The following is a 25,320-nucleotide window of genomic DNA, read 5'->3' as shown; positions in this document are numbered from 1 at the left end:
TTTTATTCTGTTCTCTTGCTGGTCCAGGACAAGTTGCACCGCAGTTAAAGGGGAGAAGCAGGAGGGAGGGAGGAGCGGGGTCTGGCTCGCTGGCCTTTTGGACCAGACCACAGGTGGACTTTGGCCCGCGTGAAATGGGGTCAGCTGAAGGCTGATGTCTCTGGTTCCCGTACACAGATTTAAATAAACCAAAAGAGGAGGAGGGGGAAAGGCTTTTCCAATTCTTCTCAAGGAAATGTATTCTGAGTACACAGTGAATCTGAAATAATTTTCAACTCACTTTCAAGCCAAACTGCCTCAGCTGAAGAGAGAGATCAGAAATGAAATGCATGAAATTCTGATATACATTTAACCCACTTAAAAGAAACTGACAGGAAAAATAAAATTTCAGATGTTTTTTATTCAAAGGTTTTCAAAAGAAATAAAACAGAAAAAGCTAACAATCTGATCAAATGTACAGTTCAAAAATGTCTTTTGGCATTTAACAACAAGTCCTAGGAAGGAAAACTACAGAGTTATCTTGAACCGGACAAATAAGTTACCACTGGCAAGTTTGTGGCACTAGTAAAACAAAAATAAAAAATTAACTCTCTTGATCATATAGATATCTCTATGAAAATCTTTTTTTTCAATCTGTACAAAAGGTCTTTCTTCATAAATTAATTTTTTTTATAATTTAATGGCTGTCTACTATGTGATGTTTAACTGATTTTTTTTTATTTTTTTTTTTATTTTATGTACAGAGGTTATGTTTCCCAAATCTTACCCAGACGAGTATGGCACTTAGTTCAGACATATCTAGCAGCAGATTTCCCCTCCCCTCTAACCGAGCTATCAAATTTCTGTCTTAACTAATGCAAAAATATCAAGTAGTGAGAGACCCAGGTTTATAAATGTACTAGGTACAAGGAGGGTGCTGCGTTTGGTCTGGACTTTCACAAAGCAGTAATATTCCAGGGAGCATAGAACCAATAATACCACAACTTTAAAAAAGGAAACAAAAACAAAAACAAAACACATTTCTCTTAGGACTATGTAATATTCACTAGAATCTACACTTCTCAGAGCAGCAAGGACTTTTGAAACTATGAAATGTCACTGACATCTATAATCAAATACAAGCATAAAATTTAAGAACTAAAAAATACTCGAAAGAAATAACTGCTTAGCCCTAGCTCCTGAGCTAGGAGGATTTGGTCTGTGGAAACAGGGAGGGCCAGCAACCTGTCCCAGCACAAAAGAAAACAGACTCTGAGGTAGATAACTGATCACGCACAGTTGACCAGACAAGTACACAGTTTTGGAAGACAACTTAATTTACCATTGCTTTTCAAACGTATGCAATTGTCTTAATAAAAGAGCTTTAATAACAGTGAATTATCTTCTATGTACTAAAGTAGAAATAACTGTGTATTTATGAAATCAGGAATTTCATAGTTTCAAAATTGGTTTCTCTTTACACTTAACACTTGTAGTGATGATGTAAAGTGTGGCACTGCTTGGATCCAAATCTTCCTTCATTCATGCTTTTTTGTTTGTTGGTGTGTGTCCATACATCAATTAAAATTATAAAACCTAAATGCAAAGGTACAAAAAAGGCACATTCTCCTAACCGCAAACTGGTCCGGCAAAAATAAAGAGCACAGAAGATACGATGCTGAGAGAAGTTGGAGCTACTGGTTACTGGCTCTTCGGTCTTTGGTGAAGTTACCTTTAAAAGTGCCAAGTAATTTTGATTTCTCAAATTTATGTAATAGCGAGAGCTAGTAGCCAATCATTTTGCTTCTATTCCTACCTCAGCTTATGTTTGAAGATAAAATCCTTATACTTTTAGCTTTTGCCATTTAGTTGCAATAGCAACGTTTTTTCGGTTTGCCAGATCTCAGGCGTAATTCTCAGTCTAAAGCACTATCATTGTATAAAGGAAGGACAAAACATTCGGTGACTCCCCGCCCCCGCCCCCCACCCCCAGCCCCAACGCTACCTACACTAAATCTAGAACATCGAGTTAGTTTTTTTTTTTCCTGAAAAAAGGCAAAAAAGACTTTACATTGCATCATACAGCAGATATCCTAAATCAGTCAAACTATCAGAGGAAACTGTTGGCGTACAGCCTTACAAACAAGTTACCCTAGTAAAAGTTCCCCAGTCAGAAAATGTGTTTCACACAAAACATTTTTCCCTTCTTGCATTTCACTACCTTACACATTATGTGAAAAATCATTAAAAACACCTACTACATATTTAAAAAAGCCAAAATTTCAGCAACTTTTATTGACTACCTTTTAAAAGCCCTATGCTGCTGTTTTACAAGGCATAACAGACCAGCTCACTTGGTCAAAGCATTCTACATCATTAGTTTGAACTAACTTGTACTGAAACAGCTACAGCATCAAAGGAGTTAAGGCAAATTGGAATTCATAGAAAAGGAGAAGACATTTCACACTACGCTGAAAGAAAAATGGAAAAGCTAAGAAGAGAGACGCGGAGGGCAACACTGAATACAGCGACACTCACACTCGCAAGCACGGAACACCAGGGGGAAGTCGGACTACTTCAATGTCAGAGCCCATTGCATACAGCGGAAGAAAACGCAAATTAAACACAAAATGGACAAAAACCACAAAAATCCGGTCATGCACTTGGATAAATCTTCATGGTCTTTGTGCATACCCAGAAAATTGAAGTTTTCTTTTTTTCTTACTTTTTTTCTTTTTTCCTTTTTTTTTTTTTTTTTGCATCGTAACATTTGATAAAAATCTTTTTTGTTTTTTTTTTTGTTTTTTTTTTTGTTTTTTTTTTTTGTTTTTTTTTTACTAAAATAAACCTGTTCGGGGGAACAGCTACTAGATGAATTTAAGGGTTTTATGCACCTTATAGAACTTATAGCAAAAATAGTTTTAGTTGATTTCATTATAAATAACGTTTTCAAGAACCTGTGCAAAACTGTCAATAATTTCCTAAAGCACAATTGATCAGAAAAATCCATGATTGTTCAGCCTTCACACCCTTCTTCATGTAAGAACGCCCTTCTGTACATCTGGAAGAGAAAAACAAAAGATAAATGCTTTTGTACAGTTGGTATAATACACCACACTACTTTGTAGCCTCCTTCTCGTGTCCGTGGTATGCATGTTTGACAAAGGCAAGACGGTACTCATCACTGGTGGTAGACCAATAAAGTAGTTAGAACTGAGGGTAGTTTCTATGCCTTCACTCCACTTTGGGACCTGCAGCATACTTTTACCAGAGCAACCAGAGCTCTGGATTGAAGGATACTGACATTAAATTCATAGTCAAGATACTGCTGCTCTTGTCATACCAGATGAAGCAGAATCTTACGCTGTATCTCCTTCAGCTTGTGAGCATGAAAGCAATATAAATTTGGATACATGTATTGTAGGACAAATTTGATACCTGGTGTCCTGATTTGTTACAGATTTTTAGGGTGGGAGGGGTAAGGAGGATGAGAAAGTAACTATACATGTGACCTCAAAACAAGGCACTGTTCTTTTTGGATAATCTGCAAATCCACAAGATACTGATTTTAACATTTCACTAACACTGGATTCTTGGGCCACGATTAAGGCAGTGTGACCAAATCTGAGCTATTCTAAGTACCATTATGATAAAAGAATCATAGACTTCCTTGAACTGAGCCCTACAGTTACAAAGATGTTTCCCTCATACCTCACAGTTACTTATTAGGTTGAAAGGTATATGGTGAATGGTCATTAGACGTCTCGACGGCCACCTGCTGCTGACCACTCGCTTCCTACAACAAAGCAGAGCAGATGAGACGTGAGCAATGACATCCCAACTCTGTTCCTTCCATCTGAGTTTCACATCTTAAAATACAAGCGCTCCTTAAAAGTGATTTTCTTAATATTATGTAGGGTTTTCAAGGTTAATGATTTCCCTAAGGAATTAAGATATCTTACAGACCCAAAGAACCTCCCACCCCAACTCTTAGGAGTTGTCTCTTCATGTCAAGCTACAATTTTCAAACAAATATCTGATCCCTTGGAGCCAGGTGTGACTTGGAATTCAGTATGTTTGGATTTTAGAATCTGAAAAATGGTAGGCATATGCCCTTTATCACAGAATATACCCAGTGGGGCCTAGCGCTACACCTCATCACCAAACACATGAGCAAGTCTACACAGAAAGATATAAATATGCACAGTAAGGGGGCTAAGATTTTGTCTTATATCAGTTCCGGTTGAGTTTTGCCACAGGTCAGGTTTTTGCTAAAGCAGTTATAAAGAGAATTTTTATTTTCAGATTTTACTGTGTGTTTCAGAAATGCAGATAAGGGATTGTGGGTTCTGGTAACTGTGATTGTCAATAAGCACACAAATTTACAGCCATCAGCAGAAAACAAAACACAACAAGAATGCCCCCAAATAATCCAACCACAGTCCTGGGGCTGTTTCTGCACTTGGAACCTATGGGATCTGCCTAGTGGATAGGATTGATTGGGATGATGAATTTCCTTGGAATTTTTTTTTAAATTTTTTATTTAAATTCAATTTAGTTAACATGTAGTATATTATTAGTTTTAGGGGTAGAGTTTAGTGATTCATCAGTTGCATAGAGCACCCAGTGCTCATTACATCGAGTGCCCTCCTTAATGTCCATCACCCAATTATCCTATCCCCCACCCACCTCCCCTCCAACAACCCTCAGTTTGTTTCCCAGAGTTAAGAGTCTCTTATGGTTTGTCTCCCTCTCTTTTTTCCCTCCCTTCCCCTATGTTCATCTGTTTTGTTTCCTAAATTCCACATATGAGTGAAATCATATGGGATCTGTAGCTCTCTGCTTTCTGTCCAATCTTAACTCAAGTGTCAGTCTTCTTCCATTATCATCATATCTGCATCCTGCATAACAAGAACTAAGAGTTATTTAGCTATCCGAACAGCCTCTATAAAAAAAGGTATGGTATGTTTTCATCCCTGTTCACAATTCTGAAACATCAGTGTTTTCTTCAACTATTTTTCTTCTTGCAGTTATTATTATTAACAGAATCTTGGGTACTCAGGACTGCAAACTCCAGCTTTATCCTAATTTGCGTGTAAGTATCCCTTTGCAGGAGACAAGATAGATTCTTGAAGGGTATGAAATGTGCTACAAGCTTGGAAGATAGTTCTGGGAGTTTTGGGGGGTGTGGCCTGGATACTGCTACACTAATCTGTATGCAGAGAATTATATTTCAGAGTCGAAAATAACCCTAGCTCTATATGCCCTCTAAACTCAATTCTTTATGCAAACATTTGACTTCTAATTGATTCTTCTTTGAGCCCTATCTAATTCACCCATTTCTGAAACTACTCATTGCCAGAGTGGCCATAGGATGGGCTGCACCAACCTCAACGGGAACCGTCGTGGTCTGCACATGTGTATACTGTGGCAAATAAGCTCCTTGCATAGCTGACGTCGCAGGCATGTACTGAAAAGAAGAATATAGTCAGGATGGGAAATGAAAAGCCATGCAAAAGTTGAGTGCTTGGCGAATTTTGAGTTGGGATGTCAAGTATTTGGAAAACTCAAAGGAGAAATATAAATAAACAAGCTACCTCACAGCTTAATTAATAAGTATGTCATACGGAAAGTGAAGTGACTGTTTCTCCTTTTTGAATCGGCAAACTAAAACTCCCACCTTTCTTTGGATTTCCCAACAAACACACATATGCATGAAGATCGCTACAGCGTCTCATTCTCAACACTCAGTATCACGGATGTGCTATTTTAGGAGATCTCATCTCAAAGGACCTCATTATTTTCCAGCAGCCCCCTGAACTAGTATCTAGAATTATTTCCATAGGTGGAGACCTACAGAGTAAATGACTTGTTGGATCTTCATCAGGTGACTGCAGAACAGGAAATGGACCCTTGCTTTCCTGATGAGGACAGTTTTCCCCTTCCAAAGGCAGCAGGGCTTCCTTGTTGATCTCAAGGACCTGACTGAGCCATCACAAGGGGCTGCTGCTGGGGTTTTGAATGTAAGAGAGGAAAACATACTTCCCTTTGTTCTTTTCAGCCACCACCGATATGGTCTGAATTAAAAGCCTTCGGCCATCGTACCATCTAAACGTTACGTTGATAGATATCAACCCTGGAAGTGCCTCTGGTATAGGCTCAACCTCAATCCCCAGTGGAATCCCCTGGACTCTGGAGAAGTCAGTCAATCCTAAGACTGTGATACAATGCCCCCGCCCCCACACATTCCATAAAAGAAGTGAAGGGAGGAAAAATTCCCTGCCTTTATCACCATGTATCACCTTTTTCTTTTGCTTCCCGACACCAGGTCTGCAGTGTGAACGAATGGCACTAGCTACTAGGGCTAGATGTGGTCATGTGTGGTTGCTAGATTCTGGTAAAGGAGAGACACCCAGAGGATAGATACTTAGTTCATCAATTAATCATGTGGAAGGCAATGTGGGGGATGAGGGGGTCGGATATAATTGTTGAACATCACAGAGCCTGTAATTGATAGGGAAGACATAGGCTGCATTAATTCACTCCTCTGTTGGCTGAGACACAGGATATTAATTTGCCACCTACTGTTCCGGTGCTGCCTAGTGACAGATGACTCATCTGCTGGGCCAGAGGGCTGATCATAGATGCCGGCTGTAGCGACATGGTGTGCTCCATCGAGGGAGTTAACACGGCCCCCTGGGGAGTCAGGAGACAAGCACAGTGTAAGAGAAACTCAAGGAGGGAGTTAAGAGTCTGTCATTCCTTTTGCAAAGGAAAACGCCTTAGTTTGTTGAGAAATGTGAAACCAAAAATAACCTCCTCTCAAACTTGCTTATGGTATCATAAATAATTTCCTAAAAGTCTTCTGGATAATGCTTCCTAAAACTTTTTTAAGAGCATTCATTTCACCAAAATCGCTGCATTAAACATCCTGCCTTTCCTTTCACTCAAGTGTAAAGCAAGCTAGTCCAGCAGGAGGAGCTAGAGTCGGAAATGCGAACTGATTTCGGCTGGCTGGGGTTACAAAAATGCTTTCTTCGTTTTTAAAAAAAATAAATGACAGTTGATGTTTGATGCAGCCACAAAACAATAGGCCATATTGAATATTTATAAATACGGTGTCTTGTTTAAAAGTGTTCTGTACAGATAATCATTTGATTCAAGATCAGGCTGTTGGGATCAAGATCACATTCTCCATTCACTGTTTCTCAGAACTTTTCAGCTATAGTTTGGTGCCAAGGGAGAGAAGGAGATTCAGACATGATTAATAATCCGATTTCAGATTCTTTGATTTCATCTGAAAAAAATTCTGGTCATTAAAAATAAAATTAAATATAATTAAACAAAATGGGGTGGGGGGTGCACACACACACAAAAAATCACCCACAACCTAGCCTCTCCCTAATATATGGCTGTTACCACTTGGCATGTTTGTAGAGTTGCAACTAGGGTACATAAACAATTTCATATCCTGGGTTTCTGCTTTGAACTTAACATTCTATTATAAATATTTACCTCACTTAGTGCATAGCCATCATTATCATCACTTTTAATGACTGCATAATGGTACATTGATTGCCTAAACTGAAATTTAATTTCTGGATTTTTGCATTTTCTCTAATTTATCCTATATAATATTCTTATGGATTATATCCTTCCTCTCATTTTTGCAATCACCCAATTACCTGAGAGTGCAATTATTCTGACACATCCTATCAATATTAATGCTATGTTTTTGTTATTATTGCAACTGATCTATCCCTTCCAAACACTGTTGCTTATTGCTAATCAGAACACAACTGAGGTCAGAAACTGATATGCAGGCAGTCTAAACTGGGTGGGGAAAGGGACCAAGCCCTCGGATAGGAACCTTCTGCACACACTACCACTGTCTCCTCAAAGATGTTAAACTGGGATATGAGCAGGCTTTGTCTCTAAAAGTTGCCAAAAAAAGGATAGAGATGCGTGTCAGAAACTGTGTTGTTAATGCAGTTCATAGAAAATTTGTTCTTTTTAAATTTTTAGTGTGCATCATCAAAAAGTGTATGGTAACATGGAAATGATTCAGAAGCCCAGAATATGCTGAAGGAATTTCCTGCTTCTTTTCTTCATTCATCTGTAGGAGCTACTGTCCAAGACTGCGCGTATAGAGACAAATATGTGCGAATGTTTATAGACACACACACATACGTCATCCGAGAGCTCGTCTCTTGTGTTATCAACTAAACATGTTTTATCTGCTGCTTCCAAGTCATCTCAGCAACTTCCTGTTCAGAACTTGTCCCTAGAGTACTGTTTCATACATATGGTCTTACAGTGCATGGTGCCCTCTTTAGGAGCTGTCCTGAGAGAAATTCCTCTCTCATCTTGAGGCCAACAAGGGTGTGCTTCTCCCAAGCAACTGACCTGTTTTTCTCTTATAAGTACCGTGAACTGTTTTTGCTTATCAGAATTCCCATTTTGCCTTAGTTACTAGAAAGCTCGGGGCCAAATTTGTGGCCTTCTTGTGCCAATCATGCAGGTCATTGTGCTGGGCACTGTTTTTGTGATTTTGTTCTCCACCTTTATTTCTCAACTTTTAAAATGCATGCTTTAAATTTTAAAAAATTGGATTTTATGTATTTTTGAAAAACACATTAAATACACTATCTATTAATGCAAAGTGTAACTGAATTAAAAAGTATAATATGTACATAAGTACAACAAATGCTCAAGTCACTAAAGAAATCACATCTACCAAAGAGAAAGTGTTACTGCTTTAGGATTTATAATTTCCACAGAGAGGTTAAGTAAACTGATAAAAATCTCTAGCTTCCTTCTGACCACTTTATATTTGCATTAAACGGAATACAATTAAAAAATATGAGCTGTTTCATACCAACTACTGTTAAAAATATAGCAATTTAAAAGCTTTAAAATTTAAAACTTCAATTGAGTGGCCTTCTACAGAATTGAAGAAGAAAATGGTACCCTGCTTCAAATATGATGTATTTTAAGTTCTTACCATTGCAAATTTGATTTAATGTCAACTACCAATTTAAGACAAGGGTGGGAGGAAGTTTTATAATGAACTTGTACATTCTCATATTCCATCTTTAAATTTCCCAAATCCCATACCATCTTTGGCAAAAGGTTTTAACCCAGAGAATGGTCTTCCAAATGTATATGCAGCCTAGTTGCAAACCACAAAGCCATTAAGTTGAAAAACTTACGGGGTGCTGTAGGATATACGGTTGAGGTTGCATCCAAGAAGGACTTTGCACCTGGAAAAGGGAGGATTTTGAAAGAAACATTGATTTCCATTGGAATGCTACCTCTTTCTCTAGAGCTCTTTTAATCATGTTAAAATCTACAGAAGGAAAATAAGGAAGCAATACTATCAATGATTAAAAAGATTAAGGCAGTTAGAGTTCTTGGCAAACTGGTCACTCTGAATAGGATGAAATGATTATTTAAAACCAAGTTCCACTTGCCCATTCAAGAAGTATTTACTGAGTACCAGGCATCAAAGAGAAAAAGGCAAATAAGACATGGGCCCCACCCTCAAGATATTTACTAAGAATGGAGATAAACAAGTAAACAACTCAAATAGTGAAAAGTGTGATAATTGAGGTATGAACTAGGCACTTGAGGAATACAGATGAATGAGAATTCCAGCACATCTTATTACAAACTAATCCTTAAAGTATGTGCTTATTTAGAAAGAATAACGAAATTCAACCCTTCTTTGATACCAGGATATTAGGTTTCAGAAATCTTGTCTGGCGGTCAACAATTTCTAGTTAGTGTGGAAAATAAAAATCTGAAAATCAGATTTAGAAAATGAAAAACTTTCTTAACTAGATCTTGACATGTACAGTCAAAAGGGCACCTGCACAGAAGACCCTCCACATTGAGGAATAAAACACGAGAGTCAGGTTCCAAGGCAGGAAAGCAAGCCTGTGCAGCCTGCCACTCAAGAGAAAAAATATGAGTCCATTTCTTGATGCCCAGAGCTCTCCTGAGACTACATTAATTTTTAAAAAATAAGTTTCAGTCTCTAACTCTTTAACCACAAAACCCTCCTGTATCTTATCCCCTACGGTTAACTTCAGAGGTTCTATAGAAAGGATATGGGGAAAAGTCATGGGGGAAGAATGCATTGTGATTTACCTTGATAGCAGAGCCCCGATACTTGTTTTCTCTGGTTTCCTTTGCCACCTAAGGCAGACCAAAGTTAAGTGCTTCTGCCTTGTTAACATTTCAGTTATCTGGACTGCAGCCTTTCCCCATTGGGGTACTGGTGGTTTCTCGCAGATGCCAATTTCTCAAATCCAATTGTATAAGCATATGGTGCTTTAGTGGAGAAAGGCCCACTCCAACATGAGCACAAGGCCTTCACTGAATAAATCATGGGGAGGAGAGCAGCTCCCTGGAGACCCCAGCTGGGGCCAGATGCTCTCATTTTTTGTATGCTTTCAGTGGTCTTAATAATCTAATAACTTATTGCATTATGGGGTTAGGGAGCTAGAACATCTAATCCAATTCTTTTTCTTAAGCAGCAAATCAGCTGCTGTCAATTTCTATTCCTCAATTTTCCCTAACTATAAAATGGGAATAATAATCTATGTTCTTTGAATTCTTTACCATTGGTTATCTACCCTCCTTTGGGTCACAGATCCCTTTGGAAACCTGATAAAAGAAATAGAACTTACCCCCCCCCCCGCCCCCCTGCCCCAGCTAACTGCATACACACAAGCAACATTTTGCAAACAATGTAAGAGACTCTCAGACTACTTCAAGCTCATCTGCTGACCCTACTGTGGCCCTGAATTTATGGGGTTAAGAACCTCAGTCACAGCGAGTGTCAGGCAAATGGAATGAAATTACACATGTATCTTAGGGACATACAGAATGCCAGAAGAAGAAATGAGGGCTTTGAAATTAAATGTTTCCAGTTAGGTATTGCAAATCTACTATGAATACTGGCCTCTGAATTTTTCTTAGGCTATGTAACAATTCTGTGGCCAAAATGCTCATTGCCTGACAGTAAAGAGGGGAAACAGAGGTGGTGGGGAGACGCACTGACAGCTCCAATAGCCACAGCGGCCCACATCCAAATTAATCTGCACAATCATCCGCCTGAGAATAAGCTTACGTGTCCCTCTTTCCAGTGATCTACATAAATGGCAGAGGTTTCCAAGGTCAGAGAGTTAAAAAAGACTACCTTTCATTAGGGAATTGTTAATTAGGGAAAATGCACCAGGGAAAATAAAGAAATTTTAAGCCCCAAATAATGAGAGAGGCATTAAATGAGTGAATACTGTGGCCGGCAAATTGAAGCGCCAGCCCAAGTAACGTAAAAGCCTAGAGAGATAAAAGAAAAGAAAATAAGGGACAACTCAGGGGACGAGAGGGAAAAGACCTGAAAGCGGAGGGAGCTGTGAATGCTCCTGCACAACTTCAGCTTTCGTGCGTTTAACCACGAAGCTACCTTATGATTTATTATTCGAAGCTACTTTTAAGTTTTCAGACAGCACCACCTTCATGATATTGCTTACGCTGACCAATTCCTTATTTTAAAAAAGTATAATGAATATACTCTCATCAGCCCACTAGTCCTGCATATCCTGATGATCGTGATCACAGCTAACATTTATTGACCGCTAATGATAAGCCGGGGACTGTGCTGAGAGCTCTTTACATAAATAGTCTCATATAGGGTTTTTAAAACAAGTCTATTAGAAAGAAACTATTATTATCCCCATTTTAAAGATGAGGAAACTGAGGCTTACAGAAGTAAAATAACAGTTATTAGATATTGTAGTCCCCTAACCCCAGAAATCAGGGCTATAATATCTAATTCAATCGTTTTAAAAACAAGAATACACAAGAGTTTAGTTTAGTCACACAGGATCTCAACAGTCAACAAAAGAGAACTCTATTCCCACATTTTTGTGATTGAACTCTGTTATTATGCTTCTGTGTGGGCCAAGGCAATAACCCTGTTAGAGGTACTCAGACATAGGAGGAGAGATGTGTACGCGCACACATTGTATACCACTGGGTTTGTTGTATGCGCACACATTGTACACCACTGGGTTCGTGGAGAATAGGAGCTAACCCTGCAATAAAACCAAATCCATCTTATAACAAGGTGCTTAAGGAGATCTTGGTTCTAAGTTGGGAATTTATTTGAACATAAAGCCTCCTCAAAATTACCTGTTTAAACAGGGAGTAGCCTCCTCTTTTTTTGGCCTTAAATCTCACTGCATTGCTCATTTAATGTTACCTGAGACATGTCTTTATTTATTAGCACGTTTACTTGCTCTTTTCTTAGTTCCTGGTGATGAATAAACAACGGCAACGGTGCACACTTCTTCTGTATTTTACCTAATGTCACTTCTTTTTAAGTTTCAACTTCTGGGACATGTGATGTCCAACAGCAGAGTCCGCTGTGGAGGAAGCATTTGGGTTCATCCCGGTTCTAGAATGCTACGATTTCAAGGACTGACAACTGATAACCGTTTTCCCTTGTTTTATATTCTCCTATACATAAAAGTAAATCACTCTGTCAAATAAAAAGCAGCTTCTTCTAAAGTGGGTATCCAAGCTGCATAATATTTGACTTAGGTTTCATTATAAATGTTCAAAATTTTAAGACACAAAAACATAGCAGCAATTCACGGCCGACAAGTTGTCACACTCTTGAATCCTAAAGGTACAAACCTGGTAGGCAGAAACAGGAGATGCAATATAGGGTGTAAGAGAAGTTTGAGTGATCATTCGGTTTGTAGCAATACTGTATGGTGAAGGATAAAATCTAGAACAAACACAAAAGCCTTTATTAAGTCATCCTTTAAAAAAAGAATAATTCCCAGGACAAATGTCTGATATTTTCCACCTTCACATTTTCCCTCAAGCCATCATGCATTTATCTTAATGACATACCCATTCTGTATAGCAGCTGTGGTTGGGTCATAAGTAAGTGTCATTCCAGCCTATGGGAAAGCAAAAGAAATAGAATCATTTACCCGCAAGGGCACGGTTTAAAAATTCCATTTCTTAGAGTCATGGCAACACAAAATAGAGAGTTCAGTAGCATTTGATAAAATTAGAAGTTTCCTTTAGACAAACATAAACTCAATATAAGAATTAAGCTCTCTGTCTGCACTGTTCCATTTGGTAGTCATTAGCTGCGTGTAGGTATTTAAAATTAAAGGAAAAATGGAGTCCCTCCTTCACACTGGCTATATCTCAAGTGCTCAAATAACCACATGCAGCTCATGGTTATCATTGGACAGTGCAGACTCTAGAACATTTCCACTGGATGGCACTTCCTTAGACATACTTGAACCAGTATGCTCAGTATGATGTCTTTTTTTTCTTTTTTTTTTTTTAAGAACCTCATTCAAAAAGAATTAGGCGAAAAACTCAACAGCAAATACGCTATTTGTTTTAATAATGTTACCTAGGATAATTTCTGAGTAACTATAAACGTAAGCCTCTAAGAAACCATGACATTAAAAAAAATACGAAACAGTTGTGCATTTCTTACAGCAATTTAAAATGCTCTCTTACTTTACATGCAGCTAACTGGTAAACATAGCTCTACCCACCACCTATGTGTCCATCTGGAGGGTCACCGCTCTCTTAGCACCATATCCATTAGGAAGAGTTTTAAAGTGACATTATCTGGATTATAAGGTCCTATTTCAGAAGCCTGGCAGCCAGGATGTGGCTTGGGTAACTATTCACATAGTCTTTCAGCATCATACACCCACACAGAAGTCTCAAGAAGGGACTTACAAGTCTCACCTCTCCTTCTCTATGCCACGGTCTTCCATTAGGGATGTATTTGTTTGGGTTCTGCCTCTTCTTCTGTCCTCCATCCGCAAACTTACACAATAAAGGTTCTGTAGGAGCTGAATAAATGGGGACAAATAATAAACAGAATTATATGTGTATGTAGGACAAAACGTAATTGAATCTCTTTTTCAATAGGAGATGTGGCGGTGCTATAAGGGAATGGACAGAACACTTCAAAGTCAAGTTTACTCAGACCCTTACAGGATTATCCACTGGTGAAGAAGACAGTACAGAAGATACATTAGTTAGTATTTTCAAACAGGAGTGCAATGAACACATTTCAAGAGCTATTCTGAGGAACCAAAGGAATCTTTTGATTCACTTTTGTACTTCCTTTTCTTAAAGATTTTATTTACTTATTTTTTCAAGAGAGAGAAAGAGCACGAGCATTAGCAGGACCCCGGGGATCATGATCCCAGCCGAGGGCAGACGCTTAACCGACGGAGCCACCCTCACTTTTGTACTTCTTTATGTGTAGACACACTTGTTTTTTTTAATTCTATTGATAAATCTCCAAATGTAAATAAGATTGTGTCACCCTTCCCTCCTCCAACTTAAAAATGCTCCCTTAGCTTCCCATCATCATTCTTCAGGGAGGTCACTTACCCCAGGAGAAGACAAATTCCCCTTTATATAGCTCACACTGTATTTAAAAAAATTTTTTTTAATTTTTATTTGTATTTTTATTCATAGCCATGAGAACAACTTGGAGGTGTGGTGATTTGTTTGGTGTCTGTCTTCCCTCTGGCATGTAAGCTCCACGGGGGGCAGTGACATTTGCTTTGTTCGTCACTGTATCCCCAGGGCCAACGTGCCCGGCATGTTGTAGGTGCTCATTGCATCTTGGCTGAATCAATGAAGGAATACAAATAGGCCCCATTTGTTTATCTGTGGGGTACAGCCTTGAAGACAGCTGTTATAAGAAAGACAAAACACTTGCCCACGCTATTTAAAGTTTTTTCTGTGCCTTTGATCATCCGTCTTGGGGTTGCTTTACTATATATCCACATCATAAAATGATCGGAAGAACAACTCAAGGAACTTACACAGAAAAGCAAAAGATCTTTAACTAAGATACTTATTAGTTAAAAAGAAAAAAAGGTGGGGGGTGAGGGGAGAGGGGGAGGAGGTGACGGCACAGTAGTCCACCCATGACTTTTCATTTTCTTTGCTTTTCCATAATGGAAATAGCAGTATATTCCTGAAGGTGGTGCATATTTCTGTGTGTTTCCAGTTAATGTAATAAAGGCAATCACACCTTCCTGTCTGGTTCCCACATTCTGTCCTTTGTCTACTGTATAACTGTGATTACTACTTTCAAGTTCTGTTTCAAAGTTAAATAACCAGGAAGAGAAAAATATTACTTGTGGAAAATTTACTCCTTTCTCCTTTGCCTCTGATTATCCTAATTCATCTCTTATTTTATATCACTATTACCCACCCACTAATGACAGGGTAGAAGCAACAGTGCCTCTCAACACTTCTCTGCCAAAAAACAAAACACAACAAAAAACCCAACTGTAATTCCTTCTCGGCGAGCCATCTAGGCTGTTGCTTGTGAAGGCCTTCCTCCTCTCCCTGGTGCGAACCAGGCCAGAAGGACAGGCTGGAATGTGAGCTCACTTCTGAAAGGCAGCTTGCACTACGGGAACCAGAAGGAGAGCAAAAATGTCAGGTGTCTGGTGAGAATACCATGGACCCTTGGCCCAACCTGTTTACCTTCTGACTCCCACCACCCCCAGCCCTCAGGTCTTCCTGAACAGGGAACTTCCATTTAAGGCAAATGGGCAGGAAGGAAGATAGACTGGGGCCAAATCCTAGACTGAAGATGAATTACTCTGTCTTTTCAAAAAAAGGTACCAACTTTTGAAAATTCCTGCATCCACCAACCATCTCCAAAGGTAAAGTAAATGGATGCAATGAAGCAAGAGGGCTTTCTAACCAGTGATGATGCTTTTAATTCTACAATTGGGCCCTCTGGGAACAGGTGGAAATGAGGGCCAGGAGACAACTTTCAGGTAGAGGGGAGGAATAAAGGGCAAACCCGCCTGAGAGGTTCGAGTGTCCTTCTGCCAGGCCTGAGGATGTCTCACCTTGGTATCTAAGGACAGAGAACTCAGAGAGAAGCAAGATCTCACTCTTCACGGATCCAAAAGGCCTTATGGTATCAAATATTTTCTCCAGTGACATGTTTTATAATTTTTACTCCCCATAATCTTGTAGGGCAAGAGAACATAGTAAATTCTGCAGTGCTAGCACTTTGTGGGACTTCATTTTGAGGAGACAGTTTTATCTAGAGGCATTATAAAGACCAGCTTATAGAATGAAATTTAACATTTTTCAAGAAAGAGTTTATTTGGCACAATGAGTAGCGCAAAAGGACCATTTTCCTCCATTAGCATCATTTCTTCCAGAGAAAGAAGGCAACCAGGTTGGACACATTCTGTAAGTTCACTACAGGCTGCAGAAGCAGGGAGATGTGAAGGAAGGCATTTAGGCAGCAATCCCTGGGAGCACTGCAGCTCCATATTCGCTCAAAGGCCACGTGTCCCTATCTGTGTAAGTGCTGCCAAGACATCGCCATTTTTCTTTTTAAACAAGATTTTATTTTTATTTAATTGAGAGAGAGGGCATGACAGAGAGAGAGAGAGAGCGCTCACGAGCAGAGGGGAGAAAGGGAGAGAAAGAAGCAGACTCCCCACTGAGCCGGGAGCCTGATGCAGGGCTCCATCCCAGGACCCTGAGACCATGACATGGACTGAAGGCGGACACTCGACGACTGGACCACCCAGCTGCCCGACATTATCATTTTTCTAGACTATGCTCAGTCGGAAAAAAAAAAAAAAAGAAGGCAGCAATCTCATGAAACAATAAAGCCTGCTAAAAACATATAATGATGAGGTAAAAGTTGATGAGGTAAATATCAAGTGAGCAATGACATGTTTGCAAATATATTATTCAAAATGAAACAAATGGAACAGGATGTAGTTGAATCCTTTAAAAACGAATTATACATGATTCGTATAAATTATACATGATTTTGTGCTGTCATTAAGATATTTTTCTCCCTCGAAAAGCAAAACGGTAGGTAGTTAAAACAATTTGATATTGGCAGGTATCCCATATCTTAGGGAAACAAATTTCTTTTTTTAAAGAATTATCACCAGGGGCACCTGGGTGATGCAGTAGGTTAGGCGTCTGACCTGGTTTTGGCTCAGGTTGTGGTCTCGGTCCTGGGATTGAACCCCGAGTCGGGAATCGCCACTCAGCAGGGAGTCTGCTTGGGATTCTCTCTCCCTACGCCCCTCCCAATCATACTCTTTCTCTTTCTAAAGTAAATAAATAAATCTTAAAACAATAAAAAAGGAATTATAACCAATTGAAATGAGAAATTTTTTAGAAAAGATTTTATTTATTTGTCAGAGAGAGAGAGCACAAGCAGGGAGACCGTCAGAGGCAGAGGGAGAAGCAGGCTCCCTGCCAAGAAAGGAGCCCGACATGGGACTTGATCCCAGGACCCTGGGATCATGACCTGAGTTAAAGGCAGACGCTTAACCGACTGAGCCACCCAGGCGTTCTGAAATGAGATGTTTTTAACATAGTTGTTGGCTCCTTGTTTTAGGGAAATGGGAGTGCCCCGGTATTCCATGCGAGGCAAAATAAAATTCTAATAGCTTCTTTTCTCTGTTAAAATTCCCTTTGGTCTATTTAGCAGCTGAAACTTTTATTGAGTACCTACTATGCGCAAGGTATATAGTTAAGAACTAGGGATATAACTGTGGATAAAATAGGGTCTTATTTCATAGGAGCTTTTGCAATCTAATCGGGAAGGAGAGTATATGAAATCTCACAAAAACCCATTTAGCCGTTTATGGGACAGAGCACTGTTTTGAGAGATGCCTGTTGTTAATAAAAATGCCACCCAAAAGTGAAATACTTCTGATACTGAAATAGCTGTATTTCTTTTACAGTATATCTGGTATTTCACGTCCCTGGATGACATGATGAGGAACACTTTATCCCTGTAAGTTCTTTTTTTTTTTTAAGATTTTATTTATTTGAGAGACAGAATGAGAGAGAGAGAGAGAGAGACAGCACATGAGAGGGGGGAGGGTCAAAGGGAGAAGCAGACTCCCCGCTGAGCAGGGAGCCTGATGTGGGACTCGATCCCAGAACTCCAGGATCATGACCTGAGCCGAAGGCAGTCGCTTAACCAAATGAGCCACCCAGGCGCCCCATCCCTGTAAGTTCTTGATATCTGATTCACTACATGAATTGTACCATGTGTTCCAGGAAAACAACTACGTGAAGATTTCTTTAAGATATTTATGTTACCATTAAGCTGAGCAAGGGTTAGAGGATTTCAGTTAGATTTCTGAATTGAGAGGCGCCTAGGTGGCTTCAGTTGGTTAAGCGTCTGCCTTCGACTCAGGTTGTGATCCCAGGGTCCTAGGATCGAGCCCCATGTTGGGCTCCCTGCTCAGCGGGGACCCTGCCTCTCCCGCTCCCCGTCCCCTGCTCGTGCTCTCTCTCGCTCTCCCTCTCTCTCAAATGAATAAACAGAACCTTAAAAAAAAACAAAACAAAACAAATACACCCAGATCTGTGTCATGGCTCACTTATTTTTAAGTACGTGGGAGACTGTTACAAAATGAGAGCTGCTTATTTCATTAGCATATCCAGTGGCTTATATCAAACCAGACCAAAGTCTCCAGAGCTTATGTTTTGAAGCCTAATACACAGATTCCAGGTTGAAGATCGGGAGATGCATGGGATGCCATTTTGTTATACACATCAGATCTTTCAGGTGGCCTCCTTGGCTGTTCTAAAAGAAGGGAGATACTAAGGAGGACTGACATGCAGAAACAGAAGCACCATGAATACTAGTAATATGACTATGATCAATAGGTAAATTTGGGCGTATTAACTTCAAAAAATTAATATACAACAGCCAACCCTTATCTTCTATATGGTCAATTTTCTAAATTAGCAATTCTTTACCTTATTGTGCAAAACAGTAATTGCTAAGAGTCCTAACAAATGATTCGTGACTCGAGATATATTCCTGTATTAAAGGGATATAAAAATTATATCAAACTACTCATAATCAATTGATTTTGTCAAATATGCAGAGTATTCTCAGTTGAATTTCCCCTTACTTAATCACCATCTTTTGGGTTTGTAAAGGGTATGCCTCAAATGTCTTGTGAGATGTCTCAAGTCAATTCTCCTCATTACCCAAGATAGAAAAGTTACTTTCTTGTTCATCAGAAGCAACAGGAACGTTGGTTAAAAAGCTTAACTACTATAGTATAACCTTCAGCAGACAACGCCACAAATGCAAACACTGATGTGAAATTTTCTGGCACCTCCTGAGAGCCATCTAAATTAATGGCATTGTAGGATTCTCCAACATGCCCTCAATAGGGCTTTGTGAGTGGGATGATCTTTTACAAATGCCTGGTTTTGTGGCATTAACAATCCCTTGTAAGGGACTATGAGCTTATATGGGTGATGCCCATGCTGATTCACTTCACATCTCCACCATAAAGTTTGCTTACCTATCTTCTGAGGCTCAAACTCTGTAATTATTTAAGGCTCAAATGTCTTCCCCCTTGATACCCACACTAAAGTCACTTCTAGAATGCCTGCTTTGACTAAACACTGTAGCTCATAATTTGACCTCTTGGAAGGCTTCCTCACCATCTAATCCAATGGCTCAGAGGACTAGAGTTCTCTGTAGTTTGTAACCGAGTGGACCTTTTCCTCAGTGTGTTCTAACAGCTGGAGAAATTGCTACTTCCAAACTCCCATTTTTCTAGTTAAGCAGTATTCTCCTAATCAACATTCTGTAAAACGTGAACTGCCCTCGATAGAAGCTTTTCCATCAGTTGTGGAAAACCAGCCCACTCAGCAACTGTAATTAGCTTTCTTTCTGATAATGTTGCCTACTTTCAAAATTCCTCAACTAGCAACATGCAAGGAGCTATCTGGGGCTCTTTAACGATTTCAACGTAGGGATCCAATACATTTTATCCATTTTTTGCGTGCACGACATCACTTCCTTTTTAGTCTCCTCTTTGTTTCTAGCCAAATCCTGTCCTGTCCAAGCACCAGCTAGAGCTCCAGCTTCTCTCTACAGATGCATGTGCTCTCCTCCTTTCCTGATCCTTATAGAGCGGTTCCATCTCCCACTCAGCTTTCCCTCCCAGTAAAATCACGATTTAAATCAGGTTAAATAAAAAACAAAAATATAATCCTTCCCCATCACTCCAACTTAAATATTTTAATGTTCTATATTTGCTGCTTTTCTCAGTCTTTATTTTTCATATTTGCAACCATAGGTCTTTTTCTCCTACCCTTTACATCGTGGACTTTCCCTATCTGGTTATAGAATCATTTTTTTTTTAAGTGGTTACATAAGGTTCTGTTTGAAATGGGATTATGTATAGTTTCTTTGTTATTATAACTAACGCTGTATGAACATCGGTGTGTGTATCTTATTTATCTCTTTAATCCCAGTGCCGACTGCTAAATTGCTGGTCAGACTGTATGGTAATTAGAACACTGGCTCTGGACTAGTCTCCCTGGTTTGAAATCTGGCTTTGCCCTTTATTCCTTTGTGACTCCAGGCAAATTATTCAATGTCTGAGGTTTCATATCTGTGGGATGGGGAGAATAACTATACTTATTTCAGAGGGTTGTCACAATTAACATACAGTATTTAGAACAGCTGAATGCACATTAGCTATTGTTTCTATACTGGGACAGAAGGAGGAACTCAAATTTTTTATTTATGGTTCTTCCTCTTTGAATTATTAAGATAAATTCTCAGGAGAGGGACTTCTGGTTTATAAAAGTTATAAACATTTTTAGAGACTGGCCTGTTTTTCATGGAATTTTATTTTGTGAGATTTTTAACAAGCTGGCTAGGGTTGCCGCCTTGGCTTCACACACAATGAAGAAATGTTCAAGTTGTAGTTAAGGATGAAGGTGCTGGTAAATGCCTTTGAGAAAACTGTTTCCTAGTACACTGACATCTCCCACCCAAGGTCCTCATGCTTTAATAAAATTTTACTCTGCTATTTATTGTTCCTCCCTGGCAGAATCCAAGAGTGAAAAGGTGTCGAACCGATGTAAGGAACATGCTGTAGGCTGGCTGTGATCGGCGGGGTAAAAACTGCTCAAGGGCAGGCGCGGCACAGGGCTGGCCCGGCACGCCAAGCATCTTAGGCTGAAATGCTGGCCCATTTCCAGTTGTGATTCCCTTGTTACTTTTTAAAAACTAGACTTACCCTCCATGCTAGAGACTGAGTTTGAGTTTGAGATCTATAGGACAGCCCTTTCCCCACTGGCCACCCGGGAGTGTTCGAGCACTTCTGCTTTCACGGCAGTGATTGCTCCTAAGAGTGCATGCAGCTCTTGGAGCGTTCATCCGCACATGACGCACGTTTAGATTCTGTTCTATGTACACACTGGGGAAGGGAGACAGGAACCCACTGCAATCCCAAAGGTGGGATCACATCGTCTTAAACGTACCAGGAGCATCACACATGTCTTCAAGCGTTTCTTTTATCCTAGAGCTGCCAAATTTTTTTTTAACAGAGGAATAGTGCTTAAGACAAACATTCAAAAACAAAATGGACAGTAAACACCCTTGAAAGATTTTCAGCCTTTTTGCTAGAGTCAGTTTTTCCTCTAAACATTACCTTTTCTGCCTCCTGGCATAGGACAGTGCCCTAATAATATCACCTATGGACAGAGAGTTATAAAATGTGGGCAAGAGCAGTTTTCAAGCCTTGCTGGGCATATACCCAGTCTGAAAAGTCAGAGTAACACAGAAAACAGATGTAAAACAAGCTGAGGCCTTTGGCCAGAGGTGGCTAGCAGTTATGCACTTCATTGGAGGGCCTCCATGACAGAGGAAGCTTTGGGCTGTGGCAGAATGGTACCAGCGTGGTACCAAGAATCTAACGACTCACAGATCTGCTGACTAGACACATCTTCTTTTAAAAAGTTCTCTGCCCTTAGCACATAGGAACCTATTCAGACTCCATTAATGTCATGGAGAAGTTCAGAAAGATGGGTAATCACACTGTCTCTTGTAACACTGAACACAGATGGGGACTTTGTCTACGGTGTGTGTGTGTGTGTGTGTGTGTGTATGCATGCGTGCGTGCGCACATGCCTGGCCCCTGCCCACTGCACCAGTAGGGAAAAACAGCAGGCACAGGGCAAGCAGCTCTAGGATAGTTCCAGCTAACATGCCGATGTGCATTAATTAGTCTTCCCAGAGACTGTACTCTCTTTCAGGCAGGTATAGGAAGAGCATTTTCTTAGAAAAAACCATGAATCATGACCATGAGTGACAGTGTTTTTGCCTTGGGCATGTCTCCTAATTTGGACATCTGTTCTAACTAACTAAAACTTCCCATCCCTTCTTACTGACATTCACTGTGTGGGAAACCACCACCCTACTATTTCTCCATAACAGAATTTTTATCAAGCAGATATTAAGTTGTTTTAAACCTCTATGGAATTCACCTAGATTGTCTTACAAAGTAGTCATTGGTTCTTTTACCCTGAATGGGGACCTTCCAAGCAGATCTGATTTACTGCAAACCAGCTCGCACTCAAAAGCAAGATAAAAACCAAGATAAATCCAAAGAAAGGACAATGCTTCCACATTTTCAGGGGGGGAAAAATGAGAGATTAGATGGGAAAAGAGAAGGAATGGTCTCGCGAGTAATTTTTTTCCCAACATAAACCATTATGTATATTTAAGGAAGATCCTGCTAGAAGATAAGGCCTCTTTGAAAACACGGTAACATCAGGCACAAAAGCACAAGATTTTTAAAAAGCAATTTCAGAAAAGAGATTGCATGAAAAACTGTGATGTGGATTTTCAGAGAGCTTTTACAAACATGTACGACATTATGTACCATTCCCCAGGACAGGGTGGGGTGTGTCTGGCAGGGGGGATCCCAGCCACTTTGCTCTGGTATGAAAAGAGCATGTTGGCAAGAGGGTAGGTGGTCCATGAGAAGTGACAACTCCTGCTTAGCCATTTGGAGACTTTCTTAAGACTGTTACAGTGAAGATGAGTTCACTGTTCAGTTTAATTTTCATAAAGTATCTTTTGGGGAGTTGTATCTAATGTGGGTTTCTCTTCTGTTCTTGGCGCCAATGTCACAGGCAAATTGCCAGTCATGCAAGAATCTGAGCACTCTGCCGGAAACCATCCTGGATGATTCTGCTTATGCCAGCTAAACAACGCGCATCGTTGACGAAACCATCCTCCGACTATATTTATGAAATGTTATGTCTGCTTAGCAATGAACCTACATCATTTAAAGTGGAGGCTCATTCAATTTACCCTGGCCTGCAGTATTTTTGTTTTTCATCTGGTTCTACCGAAAATAATATATACATTTCATGAAGAAACCTATGGTGTGGAGTCGCCCTTCAGGTAATTTGAGAGAGCAGCATCTAATCAGCACACTGGGAGTTAAAGAAAATTCTCGTATTAGGTGTACAAAAAAGGGGGGGAAATCCAGATAAGTTGAAGACCGTTTCAAATTCTGCTGTGGTTCCCAAATCCTCTTGGGACTTATTTTGGGGAAAAGCTGAGTTCCCTGGAACAGCGTGCTTCTGAGGCCCACATTATACACTTCAAACCCCTGCCGAAAGGCAGTTCAAACTTGCTTATATCCAGAAAAACCCTCAAAATAGCCATGATTATTTTGACAAGCCCTCCATGAAGAATGCTCTTGGAAACCATTTGGTAACCTCTGTTGGTTCTAGGGCGAGGCACGAGCTTTCTGCGCCCAGCACAAAATTAAAAATAAAACACAGCCTCTGCTGCCAAAGAACCTGCAGTCTAGCTGGGGACTAACACATCGACAAAATCATGAAATGTTAGAAAATGGCATAAAATTAAGTTCTGATTCAGAACAAAGAGAATGGCCTGACTGCATACCCCCAAGCAGAGATTCTCTTGAGGCAGAAGGAATCTGTTTCCTACAGTCGACACTTGGCACGACTTGGAAGAAACTGTTCTCTCCTAGTTGCAAAGGTACAGAGAATCCTACAATCCTTTACATGGGGTTTGGAAATCAAGGTCTTTTTTCCCTTGAACGGGTATGACCAACAGTCTTTAAACCTACTTCAAAGCAAACAGTTAAATGATACAACCATGAAGTCCTTTGGAGAAAAAAGGAACCTGTTCGACCTCGATCTGTGACACCCTGAGATCTACCTCATTCAGGAAACGGGTAGATCTTACCGCATTTGCGACTGATACAACATCAAAATGACTGCGTGCGGTGTTGTTTCTCATGCTCGAACTTTCCTTGCTGTACATAAAAATGAGCTGAGAAAGTCAAGTGTCACTGGTGGGTGGCCGAGCAGCCCTTCTGAGGGACTAATACCGCGGGGTCCTGACACGGATGACATGGGGAAGTGAGGAGAACCCCAGGAGATAGCCGTGCACATGTGTTAACCGCAGAAGGCCCCACAGGGTAGGTCTGACAGAAAGTTCCCACGTATTAAATTTCTCTCTTGTCTTTACTCGATTGGAGGGCAAAAACATCGCTTTCTATCTTCCTTCAACTCAAGTGTTGTTGATGGGAAAACAAACCAATTCAAAAAACAAAAAAGGAAGCTCTTGCACAAGGTTGGGTTCCTTGGAAGAGTGTACTTCCCAGTCTTTTATTTGATGATCTAGACTCGTGCCTGCAGGTGGTTCAAGCTCACACGCAGCCCTGCAAATCGTGCGCGCTCAAGTTTTAGCAGTCCAAGGTAGAAGTGTAGACTGTGGTATCGGATATACTTACTAATAGGTTCTTCTATGCTGTGAGACTCAACTGGGTATAGAGAATGAAAGTAAATCTCTAATCATAACCACCAGCCATCCAGTTAAGGATGAAACTCTGGAACTACTGCAGAATAAATAATGAACACCAGTTACCCACGCACAGCCTGGCATACGGGGGAAAACGGAAACATCTTCTGGTCTGTGGTCAGCCACTAGTATGCTAGCGTGTGAACACGTAGTATTGTCTTGGGGAACAGTGCAGTGAAGTTTATACAAAACCCACAAACATTTATCGTTGCTTAGTATGGTTGATGTACTGTGTTGGGATGAAAACAGGAAGATGAGAAAATAGTTTCTGCCTTCAAGGAGCTCCCAGTTTACTAAAGCGACATGTGTGAACATGTTCAGTGCTGGGATACAGGCGGGTGTCCTCAGGGTGCTGTGCGCACAGACCAACTGGACAAGAGGGGGCTCTGCCGGGGGGTAGGCAAGCCTGGAACTGAGTCTTGGAGGGCGAGGACTGGAGAGCCGGGTTAAAGGGAATTGAAGGGCACTAGGTTGGAAACTACAGGAGAGGAACGGAGCTGCACGGTGTGCTTGGAATATATTCATAGCTCAGTCCTGGAGGAGGATGCACAGTAAGGCAGAGAACAGAGGGAGACAGGACTGAAGAAGTA

The 25,320-nt window shown here is 40.3% G+C and overlaps 1 protein-coding gene across 7 annotated transcripts in view; it reads right to left on the bottom strand.

The window, feature by feature from the left end:
• Positions 1-2,243: 2,243 nt before the first annotated feature.
• RBMS1 (RNA binding motif single stranded interacting protein 1) overlaps positions 2,244-25,320 on the bottom strand; it is a 206,074-nt gene continuing 182,997 nt past the window's right edge. For 4 of the 7 annotated variants that reach the window (XM_088021654.1, XM_088021655.1, XM_028113046.2 and 1 more), the window contains exons 7-15: positions 13,768-13,883; positions 12,910-12,959; positions 12,688-12,781; positions 10,132-10,179; positions 9,192-9,242; positions 6,565-6,675; positions 5,369-5,449; positions 3,691-3,775; positions 2,244-3,040 (exon numbers count right to left, since the gene is read on the bottom strand). In XM_088021654.1, the coding sequence (XP_087877780.1) occupies positions 3,698-3,775; positions 5,369-5,449; positions 6,565-6,675; positions 9,192-9,242; positions 10,132-10,179; positions 12,688-12,781; positions 12,910-12,959; positions 13,768-13,883 (629 nt within the window). In that variant the 3' untranslated portion in view covers positions 2,244-3,040; positions 3,691-3,697. The remainder of the gene's footprint in view (positions 3,041-3,690; positions 3,776-5,368; positions 5,450-6,564; positions 6,676-9,191; positions 9,243-10,131; positions 10,180-12,687; positions 12,782-12,909; positions 12,960-13,767; positions 13,884-25,320) is intronic. The other 3 variants (XM_088021656.1, XM_088021657.1, XM_088021658.1) reach the window with 3 other exon arrangements.

Source organism: Eumetopias jubatus, unplaced genomic scaffold, assembly GCF_037043125.1.
Source record: "Eumetopias jubatus isolate StellerSeaLion01/CBP00866 unplaced genomic scaffold, mEumJub1_p1.0 scaffold_3, whole genome shotgun sequence".
Classification (NCBI taxonomy): domain Eukaryota; kingdom Metazoa; phylum Chordata; class Mammalia; order Carnivora; family Otariidae; genus Eumetopias; species Eumetopias jubatus.
This window is presented reverse-complemented; position numbering and strand designations above follow the sequence as displayed.